Here is a 17,334-nt window from a genome sequence, read left to right as displayed (position 1 = left end):
GCAGGAAAATAATAATTAAAAAAAAAAAGGACTGTGCTCTCTCAAGGAGGGATCAGGACACAAGTGTATATAAAATATAAAAAAGCTAGAAAGTTTCTTGATCCTTGGCCAAGCTACATAGTTCGTAAATGTTCCAGTAGCAAATCTGTGATTGTCTATTTTTAGCTTTTGCTCATCTTTTCTGTTCTGGCTGGGATCACAAGCAAATATGCAAGATGCACTAGGTCAAATACAGAGACCTTAACAGGCAGGCTCCTGCTGCCTGCAGACTTAGATTAACTGGAATAAAGTCTTAGAAATTTCCTACCCAATTAGAAATATAAGGCATGGAGAGACATCTTCCAGCAGACTTAACAGCATTTTTAAGAATTTGTTTCCCTTAACTTTTTTTACTGCCTGAGTGAATATTATTACAGTTGCATTTCATATACTCTACCGCCTCCTGTTTTCCAGTCTGCTACAAGTGAAGCTCAAGTTGAATAACATTGAAACAATGGTTTAGGTAGAGCTGTTAAACTTTGCACTGAAGGTGGGTTTGTTCACCAAATCAGTTTTGTGTACAGTCACTTCCAGTGCAGTGCTATCGGTGGTAGCTTTCTACACTGCCACAGTTAAACATCCTGGAGGATATCTGCCATTCCTTCAGTCTCATGAGTTCTGTCATACAAGTTTATTGGAGACTTCAGGGCTTTGACCAACCTACGTGACTCAAACTTGCAACTATTTTGAAGTTCACCCAACAGTTTGTGAGACAACAAATCAACAAGGCACAGAAATGAGCTCAGTTGTTCTTAGTTTGACCATTTGTAAGACTCCTTTGAGCTTGGTAGAAATAACTTCCCATGAGCCTGCATTTGCCAAGTTTCTGTGTTGGTTAGGGTGATGTGCTTGAATCAGGGGAAGATTATAGGATGGAGACTGATATCTTCTTGGAATAAATGTGAACATATTCTTGTGAACATATTCTTCTTATAATTAACTCTTAAATTAATTATGCTGACTTCTGAGAGCAGCACTGACCACAGACTTGCATCTGGTTGACCCAGACCTTGGCCAAATTCACATTATCAGGGCTCTGTCAAGCAGAAGAGGACAGTCATGAGGGCTACGTAAAGAACTGTCATTTCCCAAAATTTCACCTGGGTTTCCCAGCTGGAAGCCTGGGAAGTTGCCTGCAAGGAGGTATTGGTTTGCTTTGATTATTTCTGTCCTTTGCTGTGGTTAATTGTTTTAATATTGTCCAGGACTTGCAAGCATTTCAAGGGTAAGATTAGAAAGAAAAAAAAAAATTTAACTGGTGGCAAAACTATGCTAACTAATTAAATCCAGGAGAGGCATGGAACCAGAGATGCTGGAGAATGCTCTCTTCACATCCCCTTCCTGTTCAGTGTTTCTTACAACTTGGACTATGCTGGCTGGAGGCCAAGCCTTTTCCAGTGTGGCCTTTGCTCTGGTGAACTTCCTGCCATCCGGAACTCTGCATCTGGGATTGTGCTGATGGAGTTCAGCTGAATCTGCCCCTTCCCCAATGCTGTCTTCACCACAGGAGTCACTGAGTATTAAAATGTTTAGAAGCTTCTTTTCTCCCAGATTGATCTGGTGCAGCAGAATCAACAAGCCCTAGAGAGCAGGTATAGATGGGGCACTGGTGTAACATTTGAGAGAGAGTAGGTCTGATATGTGAAAATATACATTAAAAGCAAAGAAATCCCAAGGTGCCTCATTAGCAGAGTAGTGCAAGTAGCAGCTAGTGAGGGGTCCAAGCCCAGCTGAAGAACTGAAGTGACTGTGTAGCCTCACCTCTGCCTGATGGACCTGATTGTAATACTGTCTGGCAGAAGCAAAGGTATTAAGGGGCAGCCTTCAAGAGAACAGAGTAGAAGGGGTTTGCAAACTACAGTAAAACAAGGTTCATATTGTCACTGAGGTTGCTGGATCTTTGTGGATTGTTCTTTCATCTCCTTGACCTCCAAGAGAGGTACAAGTGACCAACACAGAAGTGTGAAGTATGTTAATCTGTACCAAATGTGAAATGTAGCTAGTTACTTGGCTGGACTTGTGGTCCTTCCCTGTTTTGAGTTCTCAAATCACTTTTCCTTTCAGATTTCATAGGGAGTTTCCTGTTAATTATAAATCCAGCAGCTGAGTTAAGATCAGGTTGATTTCCAGTCCTGTAGTTTTCAGCTTAAAGAAGTCGTATTTTTGTTGCCCTTTGTCTCTCAGGAAAGTCATGTTAAACTACACTGAAACATTTTGGATTCATAACAATTGGAGTGAACCATCCCTGTGAAGGACAGCATTCACACTTGTCCCCAAGGGACTTTGTGCTGGGGCAATAGTGAAAGCTACAAATATGAGAAAGTCAGGTCACAGCTACCAGCCCTACTGTCCTTGACTAAGATGTACCACATCTCCATCCAGAGTCCACTTTACAGAGACTGTAGTCATTAGTCATTGTTCATAGGGTGTTAGTCACAGCATTGGTAGTGCCTGGGCTCAGACCTTCCTAATGTCCCATATCTTACTGTCCCGTTATGTCCTTAGTTTCATTTTTGCCACACGTCTGTTGTTGTTAATGCTTTTAAAAGAGGTATCTAACATTGTTCTTCTGCATTCACACATAATCTTCTGTTTGGTGGCCTGGCTTCCAAAAATCTCCAGGTGCAACAACATCGCTTGCCTTCAACAAAGGCTGTTTGCCACTCTGCAGTTTGTTCTATCAGGGTTATTTCTTAAGTAACTAAAGATAAATTTATCACTCCCCATCTTCTGCAATTCTTTTAAACGTCTGAAGAGTATTAGGGACTACAACAGGTTTCAGTGCTGGTAAGAACGGTAAGAACTAAGGCCAGGTACTGTAAAGGTCCAGCAAATTTGAATTTATCTTTTAACTCTCAGTCAAAAACAGCTCATTACCTGGTACAAGATTTCTACCCCCCCTCCAAGTGTTGTAAATTGTACTATTAAAGTGAACCCATCTAGATGCCATGAACATGGGGACAGTAGGATCAGAGGGCATAAGTATGGCTTGTGTTACATGGTCGCAGGCATTCAGTGGCAGTGCTGCTACTGAGTCCACTGCAGTCCTTGCAGCCTCTCTCCCTCTGCCTTGGCTGTGCCTCCTGCTCCAGGCCACCTGGCCACCTCTCCACAGCTCTGCTGGCATGGAGGCTTGTGGGGCTGCACTGTACTCTGAAACAGGGATCTGATCTGTTTGAAGAACAGCTCAAAAAAAGGGTTGTTTTTTCACTCACATCTGCTTTTCGAAAGAGTTCCTCATCCAGGAACATTCACTGAGATGGGCCAGAGTAACAGAGCAAAAGGATGGGGATGAGATAGGGGCTTCCTAAGGCATCACTGCCGTCGGAAGTCATTTAGGAAAGAGTGCTCTAGTGAATCAAAGCCAGGATTTGCACACCTATCAGGGGACAGAAAAAAACAACAAGCCCCCGTATGTTTACTAATCCTGGCTCTCTGTGTGTATAATAGTGATTCAAGTTCCCCGTTATCCTTGTAATGGATCCTTCATTCAGCATAATGTTGCCTGGCACACCAAGCACAACAGAGGATTTAAAGCTCGGCACTGGGATTGTGTAATGTCCCCAACTTGAACCTTGGACCAAGTGATTTTTTTTGCCCCTTTCAGATGTGTTTGCAATTGTTAAGGCTGACAGAGGTCCAGATGTTTGTAAAGCCAGGAATTACAAGACAACCTTCTAGTCACAAGGAAACAATTACTAAATTAATATGAGTGTTAGTACTGGTAAGATTAGCACTTTGAGTGAGTACTTGCTCATGCAAATAAATATATCAAGACCCAGTAAAATTTAACTTGTCATGTGTTTTTTTTGTTGTTCCTTTACATTTTAAGTCTTTCTTCGGTCGTTTCAAAACCTGGGCAAAGAAGCTACAATTCTCTGCAAATGGGCCTGAGACCACTCTGCTAGTTTTTACCTTAGAATTAGCTTCAAAACACTTGCTTCTGTATGAAAAATCTCTGTTGGTTCATATGCACATCATCTGTTGAGTTACCTGATGAAGATATCTTTTGGACTACAAGAATTTGCAGTTTCAAAAGATGTCTACCAAAAAAAAAAATCAAACCCAAAAAACCAAAAAACCTGACAGTGCATATGTGTTTGCATCTCATGTTCAGCACTGCTATTTGAAAAGGTATTATTTAGGAAACAAAATAAATTGCAGAACATCTTATTTAACCTGCTACTTACCAGTCTTGTGAGATTATGCCTAGAACATTTTTCTAGCGTTTATGCTTATTTGCCTTATAGCAGTCTGCTTTGCTTTTGCCATGTAGCAGCAAGTTTCCTCCTTTTACCTGTACTAGTCAGGAAAAAACAAGAGCTAGAGAAGGCAGGGCACCTGTGAATGACTGAGACCCAGCAGGACATCTGAGGGAGGGAGAGTAACAGAAATGGCATTTGGGTACCTGAAAATGCCTGCCTGCCAGCCATTCTCATGAATGTCTCCTCTGTAAAGTCTCAAATGACTTTGAACTCCTTTTCCCAGTGTTTATTTTCAGACTGGTCAGGTCATTTGTAGTCATCTGCATGGTCACGTCAGACAGAACTATCTCTTTCTTTTTTCATTAATTTTGTTTTCAAAGGCATAGCTTAAGACAAACCAGACTTGCCTTTTTTGAATGTCCTTTCCCAGCCTTTTAGATGAATCCTGGAGAGGTATAAGCCCAGACACAGCTTTTAGAAAGACCTAGCTTGTGTGTTTTCTCCTGTGACTGAGAGGCAGGGCCTAAGTGCTTTTTAGCTTCTTGCTGTAAATAGAGATTTAGATTCTGGAAGATGCAGATTCCTCACATTATATTAAAATAGCTGAAATTTTGTTACTATGTTCGCAAATGTCTTGTCCATGTTTAGATCATTGATGATATTGAAAGTACATTTTTTTAAGAGCAAGCCATCCTTATTGCTTCATTTTATCTGTCATGGATTAATATTTGTTTTTCTACTCAGCATGGGGTGTTTCATCTGTGCAATTGATTGAACCTGCTCCAAGTTTGACTTTTTTTTTTTATTTCAGTGCTTTTGTATGTGAGGAAGGAGACAGATGAGGTGTTTGATGCTTTGATGCTGAAATCACCCACAGTAAAGGGGCTAATGGAAGCTGTAAGTATCCGATGTCCTCACATTGTTTGTCTTTCTTGGCAAGAAAATCTTCAGGCTTTCAATGTATTATTGATATTAATCATAACATAAAGATGTTCTCAAGTACATTTAAAGCATTTCATAAAGGCTTTCTGGAGCACATCTCTGAAATGCTGGCATGTTCCAAATTCAGTGTTGTCATCAGGTTGCTGGGATTAAAGTGTCACAGAGCTGGTTATTGGAGACATGAGCTTTGAGGAATTGCAGTAATTAACCAGTGTCAGGGAAGCAGAGAGGTGCAGGCTTCATTTTCTGAAATGCTTCTTTCTTAATTGTTGGCTCAGAGCCTGTTGAATCTTTTCCCGTAATGAACATTAGTATGTTCACAGCCATCTTTTCAAGAAGAGGCCCAAGGTTGAACCTTTTCTGTGTGAATTTCACATGGCTTTTGTGCAATTGCTCTTCCAGCATGCAAGAGGCAGGTGCTGAGCCAATGCAGACTTGTCATTCATACCTCGTCTCAAATTCCTTCTTTAGCCCTCACTGACAGAGTGACCTACCTACCACCTGCCTCTTTGCTGCTTCTTTGACTTAACTATTTGCTTGTTATCCCTAAGCTGTCATTATTAGAGTTGCTATTTCCCTATTTAATCCTTTTTATATGAGCTGATGGCTAGCAGATATATGAAATTTGGTGAGAGATGAGTTAAGTAACTACCTGTCTCACTGCTTCAGTGGGGAAACTAATCTGAGACTGACATGTGGGATGCTGAGTTGATTTCCAGCCTTTGTTACTTGTAGCAGAGAAGATGGGAATGGATGTCCCTAGAGAGCTCAGCCAAGCGCTAGAAGTGTGTATATTCATACTCTCTTAAAACTGTCATGGTGTCTTGTTGCATGTACCAAACATTTCTAATGCAGTAAAGATTGAATAATTTAGTCAATATTTGGCCAGTAGCAGAAGGCAGAAAAAGATTTGTGGGTTAGTGAAGTTGTTTAAAGCACCTCTTCAGATCAGAGTATCTTTGAGGAGAGTCTGCAGCATGCTAAGGATGTCCTAACTTGTTTTTACCAGTATTGTTTGTTAACTCAGTTGTTAGGCAGAGCACATGTGTAACAAAAACCAGGCTTTGCTTGAAGAGGCTGCAGTCTGATTCATGATAAGCCGTAACACGATTTCATCTTGTCTTTGTATGGAAGTTAAAAGTATGTTATAATCCTTTCAAGCTTGCATGAATATTTTATCTCCAGGAGTCTCTGCTTCTCCATGCCTGTTCTCCAGCCACTGTGTAACAAAAACAAAGCTGATGGAGAAGCAGGAAAGGTTTTTGTGTACCTCAGTCAGCACAGCTGCTGACTCATTGGCGTGTTTTGGCACCAGGGAAATCTAATCTGTTGTAAAGTGTCCCAGTTCACTGGAAGAAACACATTCAGAAAATTTTAATTCTCTTTAGTAGGATATTGTGGATAAACCACTGCCAGAGAGCTGTCAAACTGCATATTCTCAGATACTCTCTCTACAGTCATTTCAGCAAATCATGTCATTTTGTAATTGTGCACATCCTCAATGCTCAATTCTAAAACTCAGTACTAAGAACTTAAAAACTGAGCCTCTGAACATTACAGAGCTCCAGATCTGAAAGAGAGCTCCAGTGATCCTGAATCATAGCCTCCTTCTCTGTTTATGCATTTTATTTTTTTTTTCTTTTTGTTAGTCACTATTCCTGGTCTGTGGCTTTCTCCTAATTTTCTGTTATTAATGATATTGTTTTCTCAGATCCTGTGTTTATTTTATTCTCACATATATCCCCATTCCAAATGAATACTTAATTCCTTCTCAGATTTCTTTCTTTTGGCAAATATCTAGAGGTGTCAAGTTTCAGAAATACAGTACATGTCAGGAAGTGATGCAAGTGTTTGGTTTTCACTAGTCAGTCTTGATCAAGAGAAAATAGCAAAACAGTTTTCCATCACAGAATATCACATGTGTGGTGACTGACCAGCTCTAAATCCTGCTTTCAACCTGATCCAAAGTCAGGATAACTTGTGCAGAATCACATATTTATTCAAATTGCAGAAGGTAGACAAATTTGGGAAATCAAAAAATGTCCCACAGTCTTTTTGTAATTAAAAGCTAACGGATGAGTTCAGTAAAGGTAGCTTAGACAGAAGTTTATTAGGTACATGTCTGTACATGGGATATTCCAACCAGTGCAGGGCAACTGACCAGACCAATTCTATTTTCAATATTCAATTCAAATTTCTGTTTTCATTGAAATAAGTTGGCAAGCATGTTTTCCTACGTGCCTTGACCAGCCCAGATGTTGCCCTTTCTGTCTTCCTGACTCCAGCAGAGAGCATTTCTGCTGGACTGTGCAATCGGACTGTGCAAAATTGCCATGCCAAGGGACCTCAGCCCAAAGAGACAGCTCTTTCAGTTCCGTCAGAAGGCTGTTGCACTGCTCTGAGCATCCCAAGGGAAAGAAAGAATCCTCTGCTCAGAAGCTTGGCAAGTGGGCAATGGACATGATAAGGAAAAATATTTGTCCAAATAAAGATGTCATTAAAATGTAATGTAACATGCTTGGGGTCAGGTGAGAAATCCTGTTTTGTGTGGAAGTTGGCAGTAGTGGTGTTCTGCCTTTGCTGGCAACAAACACCCTGAGAACAGGGTGTTAAGTGAGAAACCCTAGCAGATGCTGGCTCTGCTTTCTCAGTTTCTGCAGCAGGATTTAGCACATTTGTGCTGGAGTCTTGTTTTCTGAGTCTGTGAGGAGGAGGCTCTCCCATACCCCTACTTTGAGCCTTGCTTCTACAGTTTGCTGTTTGGTATAATTGGTCAAATCCTTGGGGGTTCCTGAGAAATGTGCTTATTCAGTCAGCTGGAAGTCTTTCGCAAAGCTCACTAATCCCTGCATGTTATATAAATCCTACACCTGTCATAGGCACTGTGACAGGCAAGGCTTTCTCAGCCCAACCTCTCATAGTTCATGTAGGAAGCGATGTCCCAGAGTCCCAAACTGCTTTGAGCAACATTTGGAATGCATGAGTGTTAGATATCCCAAATATCCTAGGGAAGATTTATGCTGGAATGTGCAGAATGCTGTATATTAGCTGCTATTAAACCTCCTTGGCACAGGAATGTTTTGCCCTGCTTGTTTATTTGCCTGGAGTCAGTGAAAAGCGTCTTCAAGTACTGATCTTTACAATATCACTAGATTTCAGAGTTAACAACCTAGAAAGGAAGATAAATCGTTTCCTCATGTTCACACAATTGTGACATTTTCTGCAGTTTCAGGCAGCAGTTTTTCTATGATGCCTGTTACAGAGGATTTTTTCAACAATCTAATGAAACAGAGCCATTTTTATTATTGCTTTACATGAAAACTTTAATTTAGGGGTAACAAAATCACTCCATTCATGGTAAGCAAAGCCAGAGGATAAGAAAGAGTAATCTGGCTACATAGCTTTTCCATAGGCTACACAGAGCCTTTTGCATAGGCTACGTGGAGCTCAGAGTGGGAAAGATTTGTTTTGTAGTTCAATAGTGGGGATGCTTGCGTGAGATATAGGACAAGTAGGGTGAAGCTCTTCTTCTCATAAATGTGCAAAGCGGACCACTCCCCACATCAGGGACAGTGTGACTGTCCAGCATGGGAGCTTGCACAGCCTTGATGCAGAATTAGGCATCTCTCCAGGCAGGTGAGAACACAGAACCAGGACTACAGTCAGTATCTCCAGCACCATGTCCAAAAGGGCAATGAAACATGCTGGTGCAAGTAAAACTGAAGTAGCAAATACCACTCAAATTTAGTTTGAATTTTCTTCTCTGCTAGGTGGAAAGCTTAGGGAGTGGATGGGTCTAGTGTACCTTACCGGTTAGTCCCTTTCTGTTAGCCACAGATGTACGCTAACACTGTCAGAGGGGAGTGTTTGCAGTGTAAAAGAAGTTTTATTGGTTCTTCAGAATCTTGGAGTTATGTTATACTTTTTAAGCACAAAATTGTATCTTGGATTAGATGACAATTATACAATTATAGGTGATGGAGACAAGTACAGGCTAATTAATTCTCTCAGAGAATCTTGGCTCTCTGGAAGGGAGTCGTGCCTGGGGCTCACCCTGTGACTCTTTGATTCTTTCCTCAGTGCTGAGTTTATCCATTGCTTGCTTTCCATTTTCTACTTCATGATAATTGCTTTAATTTACTTCTCTAAAATACCATCTTTTCTCAATGTAAGTCTGAATGCAAACACAAAGAAAGGATTTTACAGTGACTGATGTTTGGCAGTCTTTAAATGGATTTTTAATTGTGCATTTCGATTCTCTAATGCAAAAGATGAGTAGTCAGCTATTTAGCTGCAATTTCATTTCACCTGGGAAGAGCTGGAAACTTTGCTTGGCAGTAAAGTACCACAAAACGTTACTCACTGACAAAAAAAGTAATTTTTCTGTAATTATTTTGCTTTTTGGGACAATCCATTTCTAAAGTGTGAGCTGTGAGACCTGTTCCCTCAAAGAAACATAATTTGGAAAGAAAACATGGCTCAGGTGGAGAGCTCAGGCACGCGTCTCCATGAGCACACCACAGTCTGACTGCAGAGTAGACATCCAAAAAAGGTGCTAATACGTTGCTGCAAAGCAATGCCAAACCATCCCAGTGAAGTACTTGTTGGCATTGGTAATTTGTCATCTAAGTAGTTCTTCCTTCTAAAGTTTTCCTGTATTTTCTGCTTTTATCATCTGGGCAGCTGGCAAGAGGTTTATTTTACAAGGCCTTTTTCCTTTTTAACACACTTCTCTGTAACATCTCGTTATCGGTACACTCAGATGATGTTTTGTGAGCCAAAGCGTTCTCATTTTGCCACTGTAGTAACTAGACTGAGTCACCTCCCCAACAATACAGAAGCTTCTTAATGCCTTGTGTAGCATGTTGATAGCCCTTCCACAAGAAAAAGTACCTTTAAGATAGTATTCAAGTCAAAAGTACTACCATGGAGAGTCCCGTTAGCTTAACAAACCTTGAAATATCTTCGAGAAAGAGAAACGTGCATATTTTTGTTGATCCGTCAGTCCGTCAGCTCTTGCTGGGTTGTCATACATCTGCCTTCTGCCTGGTGGAAGAAGCCTTTGGTTCCATGAGCCCAGAAAATCAGATTAAGAAACAACAGAAAGATCAGATTGAAATTCTGTTGTGAAATCTGAAGCTGGAAAGAGCGTTAACTCCTTTAGCAGAGCCGTATGAGATGCTGGGGCAGTTTGGATGACTCACACCCTAAAAAAACTGTGGTCTTCAAGTTTCTGGGTGGAAACAGTTGTGGGTTTTGATCAAGCTGTTCAGGGTTATTCCTTCCCGAAGTTATCCTTAAATGCAACCATAGTATGGTTGTGAGTGATTTTTCTGCATAGCTATCCTCACAAAGTTTGCAGAGATTTTAATGCCTTTTATAAGGGAAGAGGTGATAATCGTATTTCTCATTAGTCTTTAATGATATTTCTTTTATTTTTTTTGTTTTCAGATCTCTGAGAAATATGGGCTGCCAGTTGAAAAGATTGCAAAACTTTATAAGAAGAGCAAAAAGGGGTAAGTTAGTTAACTAACTAAGGGTCGATTACAGGATGCTTTAGGAGTACTCAGAGATCCCAGTTATGCTCAGGGCCTCATGATGCTGGGCAGTATAAACACTTTGAGTAGATGTGCCCACGCACTTGAAATCTTCATGTCCATGGAGACAGTAAGAGAGGGCAGAGGAGAAAACATGGACCTCCAGCCTGTATCTGAGGAGTATTCATAAATATACTGTGAAGAAAGAGTTTGCACACAACATGCTTATTAACATGATGGAGGGCCAGTGTGGGAGATGCTGCCTTTGCTGTGAGTGCAGTGTGGAGTTTCCCTGCAGTATTACGAAGAAGTAGGCCACTGTCCAAATCTGAAAGACAGGCAGACAGTGTTTGCTGCAGGGGCTTCGGCTGAGTAAATTTAGACATTAATATCACAGCTGAGCTTTTAAAATAGCTAGGCTACTGCTCCTTGCCATGAATCTAAATCTCTCCAGTTTTACTTTTTTTTTTTTTCAATTCTATTTAACCACAGTGATATATTTTTAAACCAATCGTTTATTTTCATTAGAGAGGTGTAACTCTAGCTTAGGGCATTATTGTGTCTAGGGATTTCTTTAACTTTTGAGAAGACAGGTGAAATTTCTCATGGTTTGCTTCTTTCTAATACCATTTCCAGGTTACTGTTAGAAGAAATACTTTAAGGTAAAGAGCAAGGAAAACACTCATATACACTTCTAATAGTTGTTGTCAATATTCTCACATCCAAGCTGAATTCTGGGTCTGTGAGCTGTGTGCAAAGTACAAATTACACTACTTCCCTGTGTAGTGGCATATCTGAGGAGTAGCACGGAGTAGCACTCCCTGGGGGAGCCAACACCAGGCATGGGAAGCACCAGCTAGCTTGGTCTGCCAGGAATCTGTACTGCAGCTCATCTTGTAGGCAGCTGAAGTGTGTTAGCATCTCAGCACTGGCATGTTTCTTACCACAGCTACTTTGGCAAGGAGTAGCCTCTAATCCAAAGACTATAAGGGACTATGGGGCAGATCTTGATGATGATTCCCACTGGTGACTCTGTACTGGCATGTGCTGGAGTCTGTTTATGTGTTGTAGAGAAGTGAGCATACGTGGCGGAGTGCGTGGCTTTCCCTTCCAGTGTCCCAGTACGTAAAAACATTGATTTTTTGCCTTTGTCACCAGTATCCTGGTAAACATGGATGACAACATTATTGAGCACTACTCCAACGAGGACACGTTCATCCTGCACATGGAGAGCATGGTTGAAGGCTTCAAGATCACACTGACAGAGATCTAGCCTCGGGCAGAGCCTTTTTGTAAGGAACCACAGCATTTCATTCTTCTTGGAAAGCAGAAGATTTCCCAGGAACTTGACAGATGTTGATCAGAGAAACTGTTACAAAACTGCTTTTAAAATACTGTCCATTCTGCACATGTGCACCCACTGCATATAGACTTGGGTTTATTAAGCACAAGGCCACTCACGTTAACCTGGTCCCTTATTTATTGTTCCCCACTCTCTAGTGTACAAGCAGTTACCAGCCCCAGATTTGTAACCAGATGACCCACTGCAAATGTGAAACACAGCATTTTAATCCATACTTGAGTGTGGATAGGCTCATTCTAAAACATGTTAAGGAATCATGCTGGTCTAGTTTCAGAAATCTGGTATAAATTACTTTACCAATAGTTGTCTCCATCAGTGCTACAAAGCTGTTGCAGTGCTAAAGATGGGGAAAGTGGCTGACAGTTCACTTGCTCAGACTGATCCGTATCTCTATATAGTGTATAGTCTTGCCAAATACCTCTGGTAGTTCTCAGCACGTAGCAATGAGGACTTGTAAGTAAGGCATTCAGCTAAAAATGTCACTTGTAATTAAATGGTAAAGAAACCATTTTAACCTTGTATATAATGTTTATAATATGCAATAATATATTTTAACTACTGTATGTGGGCATGTTTACTGCCCCTATGTTTTTGTATGTATTGGGTTTAGGGTTTAACAGAATCTTTCCTAGAGGATTAAATTGCTGCAATCTGTTAAGGGTGTATACTGAGAAGCTGATAACTTAATCTGCACTCATATACTCCATCCTTGCTCACACAGTTACATATTGAAATATTAGAGCAAACCGTGCTACAGCATCTTGAATGCTCTGGCACAGTGGAGCCCACCTTAGGTGCCCAAGTCCCAGCTGTAGATACCTAAATCTCGCATCCAACTGTCACCAAATCCAAGAGGCACCATGTGTCTGCTGCCTGGTGTGCCTAGAGGTACAGAAGGGAGGCTCCCAAAGCAGCCTTTTCTCAAGCCTCTGGTGGGAAAGGTGCTTTCTGCAGCAGCCTGCTCATTAAATCATTCCTCTAGACTGTAAGAAACAGGACTTCAAACTCCTCCTCTTAAGGGTACTTGCTCTTGTATCTCCGTTTAATGATTCTGTTTTGATTCTTAGGACAGTTGGGTGAGGTATAAACCTGGGCTTGATGTAAATACTTTATCAAAACTGGAATAATTTTGCCAGTGGAGACCGAGTATTGCACAACTGACGCATGGAGACAGGTCTCTCTTACAAGGGCTGATCTGAACCCAAGTTGAACTACATGGTTATCCCATCAAATTCCATCCTGTCTCATGAATTCTGTGAAGAAATAAGGTTGTGCAGGCTAGGATCACAAGGAAAGGGGTTCAAGGCCTGAACGTCCCTAGCACATCCAAACCCAGTACCTCTCACTCTCCTTTCCAGCTCCTCTGGCTATTGTAGGGACCTCCTCACTCAGGGTACAGTCCTGTGAGTTTCAGCTGCATTTTATTCTCTATGCACTGTACATGAGTCCTGTGTGACAGACAAGAAGTGTGAGTCCTTTCTTACAGGCAACCTTTAGAGTTTATTTTTTTCCTCCTGAAACCTTTTTCCTTCAGTCACACAACCTTTTTTTATCAGGTGGTTAGTGGCATAAAGAAACACTGCCTAGTTTAACAGGGCTCACTCTCTAGTGTTCTGAGCTGTGTGGAGCTATTTGCTATTCAAGCAAAGCAGCAGGGATAGCCGACCAGTCTGATTTGGCCAAGTTTTTGCATGAGTATTCCTGCAAGCTGTTGCACACTTTCTTAACTTCATTAGCAATACCACCCATTCTGTTGAAGTCTCTACTCTCAACAGAAATGTTGGATACATGTCAAAGTTTCTGTGGGACTAGAAGCTATAAAAGGTTCAGGCCATTAGTGTCAGGGCTAACATACCCAGAATCCAAAGTGTGTATTCTGTCTTCCTCCTGCCCTCTTCTTTTGTCATGCACTCTTTTGCCGTCTGATGCAGAGTTTTGTAATAATTTCCTTAACTTTTTATAGAAATGCACTCCAGCAAAGATGCCCTTGCTACTCTGCTCAAGAGCAGACATCCTGGGAATACAGGTGATTTATGATGGTTCAGTGTGTTTCTACTTGGCTCAGACTGAGATAAAAATCTATGCTGAGTTACCCCAGATACTTTTTTCCTAAAGAAAAAGAGGACGGTTTTGACAGGTGGCATTAGAACCAGGGTCCAGCACACAAGACTGGTGAACAGTGCTGTTAGTCCTTGTATTTCTCTGTTGGTGTTTAAAATCCTCAGGATGTTAGCTGGGATCTCTGAGTTGGTAATGATCTCTGGGAGGAAGCTGCAGGTGATACATAGGAGTAAATGTGTGCAGGAGCTGGGTCATGGTTCTGCCCCCAACAAACCTGCTGTCCAAGCTCTCTTACAGGGAATGCCTGTGACACCTGGGGCTGGCCCAGGCTGGAATGTGTGCATAAAGAAGAGACAGTGAGGGTTCACGGGCTGTCCTGGCAGCATCAACACCCAGGTTAATGGGACATTCTTGTCTTACACCTGGGTGGAGATGAGCTGTGATCTGTTGGGTGCTGCAGCATCCTGCACCAAGGAGCAGTGAAGGATCAGTGAGAAGCTCAATTTCCAGAAATACTAGGGCTTAAGGAGTGGTCTTTCCATTGCCATTTTAGGAGCTTTCAGAGAGTCACTGTCCAGAGAAGGAAAGTTGCTTCCAAGATTAACTGAAAGCTATTCTAAAATACATCTTAAAGTGTGTGAATTCCTGATAGTAGAAAACTGATACTCCTGCCTTTAGTTCCTTCTTACAGTCTCGATGAAGTTAGTATCATTGAGGAAGACAAGTAGATTGGTGGTAAGAATATTTTTTAAAATAATGACTAGAACTAGGTAAGGATGATCTCAATCTGCCAGGATCCAAGGGCTTTGATTTTCTGCTCTAGATGCAGGTGCATCACAAACACTAAGACATTTACAAAGAGTGTATCACCCTGCACCCCTTCAGTTGTACTTATAGCATCAGCTGCTGGAGGATCACTAAACCTTGGATGCTGATTGTGGCAAGTTATAAGCTCTCAGAGTTCACCTTGTTGGTCTAAATCATCCTGTCAGAGTGATGGGAAAGTGACAGTACAAGTACTGCAAACTTCTGGAGCAGTGGCCTGCTTTGTGCCCTGCTTGATTCAAATGTCTCATAGTACTTGCATGTATATTGGTAAAATATACGTGTTGCTTTCCTTAAACAATGACAAATGTTGATTATTGCTGGATGTTCCAAGTATTAATGACTTAAATGGAAGTAAGATTTGGCTACTGTTCAGTGCCTTGACTGAGGCTACTGCCTTGCCTCCTGTTGTCTGTTTGTGGCACTGCTGTGGTTGTTTATTTAAAGGAACAAAATTCTCATTTCCTTTTCTTCTTCAAGACAGCAGTCTTGCATGTTAACTAGTGCAGCTTAAGTGTGGCTTGTTGCTCCGAGCATTTGCCCTGTGAAGAGTTAGAGTCGTGCAGTGTCTGTAGATGTTGTGTTTTGAAAGATCTGATAGAGATGTACAAAAGGAGAACAGTCTTGTAAGTTAAAATTTTGGTTCCTGCTACAGATTTGGTACTTTTTCCGTCCATTTGGTGTTTTATTATGAGACCCCATTAAAATTCTCAAGTTTTAGTTTTTTTTAACAGTCGGGTGCTTATACCCCCAAAACAAAGTGCATCCTTTCAATAAAGCTTTGTGGACGTACAGTGATATCCTCATCAAGATATTTTGGAGGATTTTTACCACTGAATGGAAACTATGAAGAAAAGAATGTTTTCTTCCTCTGTGTCCTCTCTCATGAAGCCTTTGGTCAAAGGAATTCAGAGATCAAATAGCTTTCCTATATATGTTCCTCTTTCATTCTATGGATTGTTTAAATGTTGTAAATTAATTTGAACAATTAGTAAAATCTAAACTCTCTAGCTGTCCGAGATGCTGTATATTGATTGAAATGGAACTGGAAAGGAGTATCTTATGACTTTTAAAATGTAAAGCTTATTAAATGTTTATATGCTCTTCCATTTCCTATTGAGACAAGATACAAACAAGAATGTTTGTGCCAAAGATTGTGACAAGCCGTCTTACTGGCAAACAAGGAAACTTTATGTATAAATAGTGTGCTTTTATATTAAGAATATAGTTCATGTAACTTAATAGTGTTGCAACTGGGAGAGGGGTTTGATAAACTGTAAATACAGTTATTTTATTTTTTGTACATTTTTAAGAAGGAAAAAATAAATATTCCTATGTATGAGATAATATTTCTGTTGCTGTGGTGTGTATTACTACATCTGTTCAGGAGAGGTAGTATCAGTATGTACAAATACCTGAAGTGCAGAGAGGATGGAGTCAGGCTTTTCTCAGTGGTGCCCAGTGACAGGACCAGAGGCAGTGAACACTCACTGAAACACAGGAGGTTGCCTCTGAAGTCAGGAAACACTTTTTTTGCAATAAGTGTAACCAAGCACTTGAATAGGTTGCCCAGAGAGATTGTGGAGTCTCTATCCCTGGAGATATTTAAAAGCTGCCTTGACACGGTCCTGGACAATGAATGCTCACTTGCCCTGCTTGAGCAGAGGGGTTGGACCAGGTAAACTACAGAGGCCCCTTCCAACCCCAGCTGTTCCATGATTCTGTGATGACTTGGGCTGTCCTGGGAAGCTGGCTGGAAGCACTGGTACTATCATCTTTGTGGCTCCAAGGCACCTGGAATGAGTTCCTTACCTACATCTGCTCCTGCTGTGCCCTGGGTGCCCAAAGCACTGAAGCATACCTGGCCGTGTGTCTTACAGTAAAACATTTTCATCAAGCATTTTATTCTTCACCAGTTGACTTTGGCTTTTCAAACAAGAATCCAGGAGGTGAGAACATCTAAGTAAGTGGGACATGGCTTGGGAAAGCATTTGCCTCAGCAAAGGAAAGCTCCCCAGGCAGTAGCAGGGCATCCCTGTCTTACAGTGGGGTGGAGGAGTTCAGTGCTCTGTACGGCTCAGGGTGAGCCAGGACCAGCTACCATCAAGCTCTTTAGGGTAATCATGTTTCCTGGATAGTGCCTGTGGTAGATGTTTAAATATGTTTTATAGGAAGTAATTTTACTGAGTGGCTCTTAAAATGTGAATGCTTTGAAGCTGAGTGGTTGGCAGTATTGCATCTGCGAGGCCGTGGGGGAGTGTCAGCTGACAGGAACTGCTGCACCCACTGCATGCTCAAAGGCCTGACTGTTTCTGGCATGGATGAGCCAGGGTTTAGCAAGGTGACTCAAGAGGTTTTTAGG

The 17,334-nt window shown here is 41.3% G+C and overlaps 1 protein-coding gene across 2 annotated transcripts in view; it reads left to right on the top strand.

Moving 5' to 3' along the window:
* The window catches only part of GRHL2 (grainyhead like transcription factor 2), a 62,343-nt gene extending 46,117 nt beyond the window's left edge, over positions 1 to 16,226 (top strand). For both annotated transcript variants that reach the window (XM_050327025.1, XM_050327015.1), the window contains exons 14-16: positions 5,056 to 5,141; positions 10,638 to 10,702; positions 11,882 to 16,226. In XM_050327025.1, coding sequence (XP_050182982.1) covers positions 5,056 to 5,141; positions 10,638 to 10,702; positions 11,882 to 11,996 — 266 coding nt within the window. In that variant the 3' untranslated portion in view covers positions 11,997 to 16,226. The remainder of the gene's footprint in view (positions 1 to 5,055; positions 5,142 to 10,637; positions 10,703 to 11,881) is intronic.
* The last annotated feature ends 1,108 nt before the right edge of the window (positions 16,227 to 17,334 follow it).

This window comes from Myiozetetes cayanensis, unplaced genomic scaffold, assembly GCF_022539395.1.
Source record: "Myiozetetes cayanensis isolate MyiCay16 unplaced genomic scaffold, myiCay2020 scf1, whole genome shotgun sequence".
Classification (NCBI taxonomy): domain Eukaryota; kingdom Metazoa; phylum Chordata; class Aves; order Passeriformes; family Tyrannidae; genus Myiozetetes; species Myiozetetes cayanensis.
The sequence above is the reverse complement of the archived record's forward strand: the minus strand, read 5'-3'. Positions and strand labels throughout refer to the sequence as shown.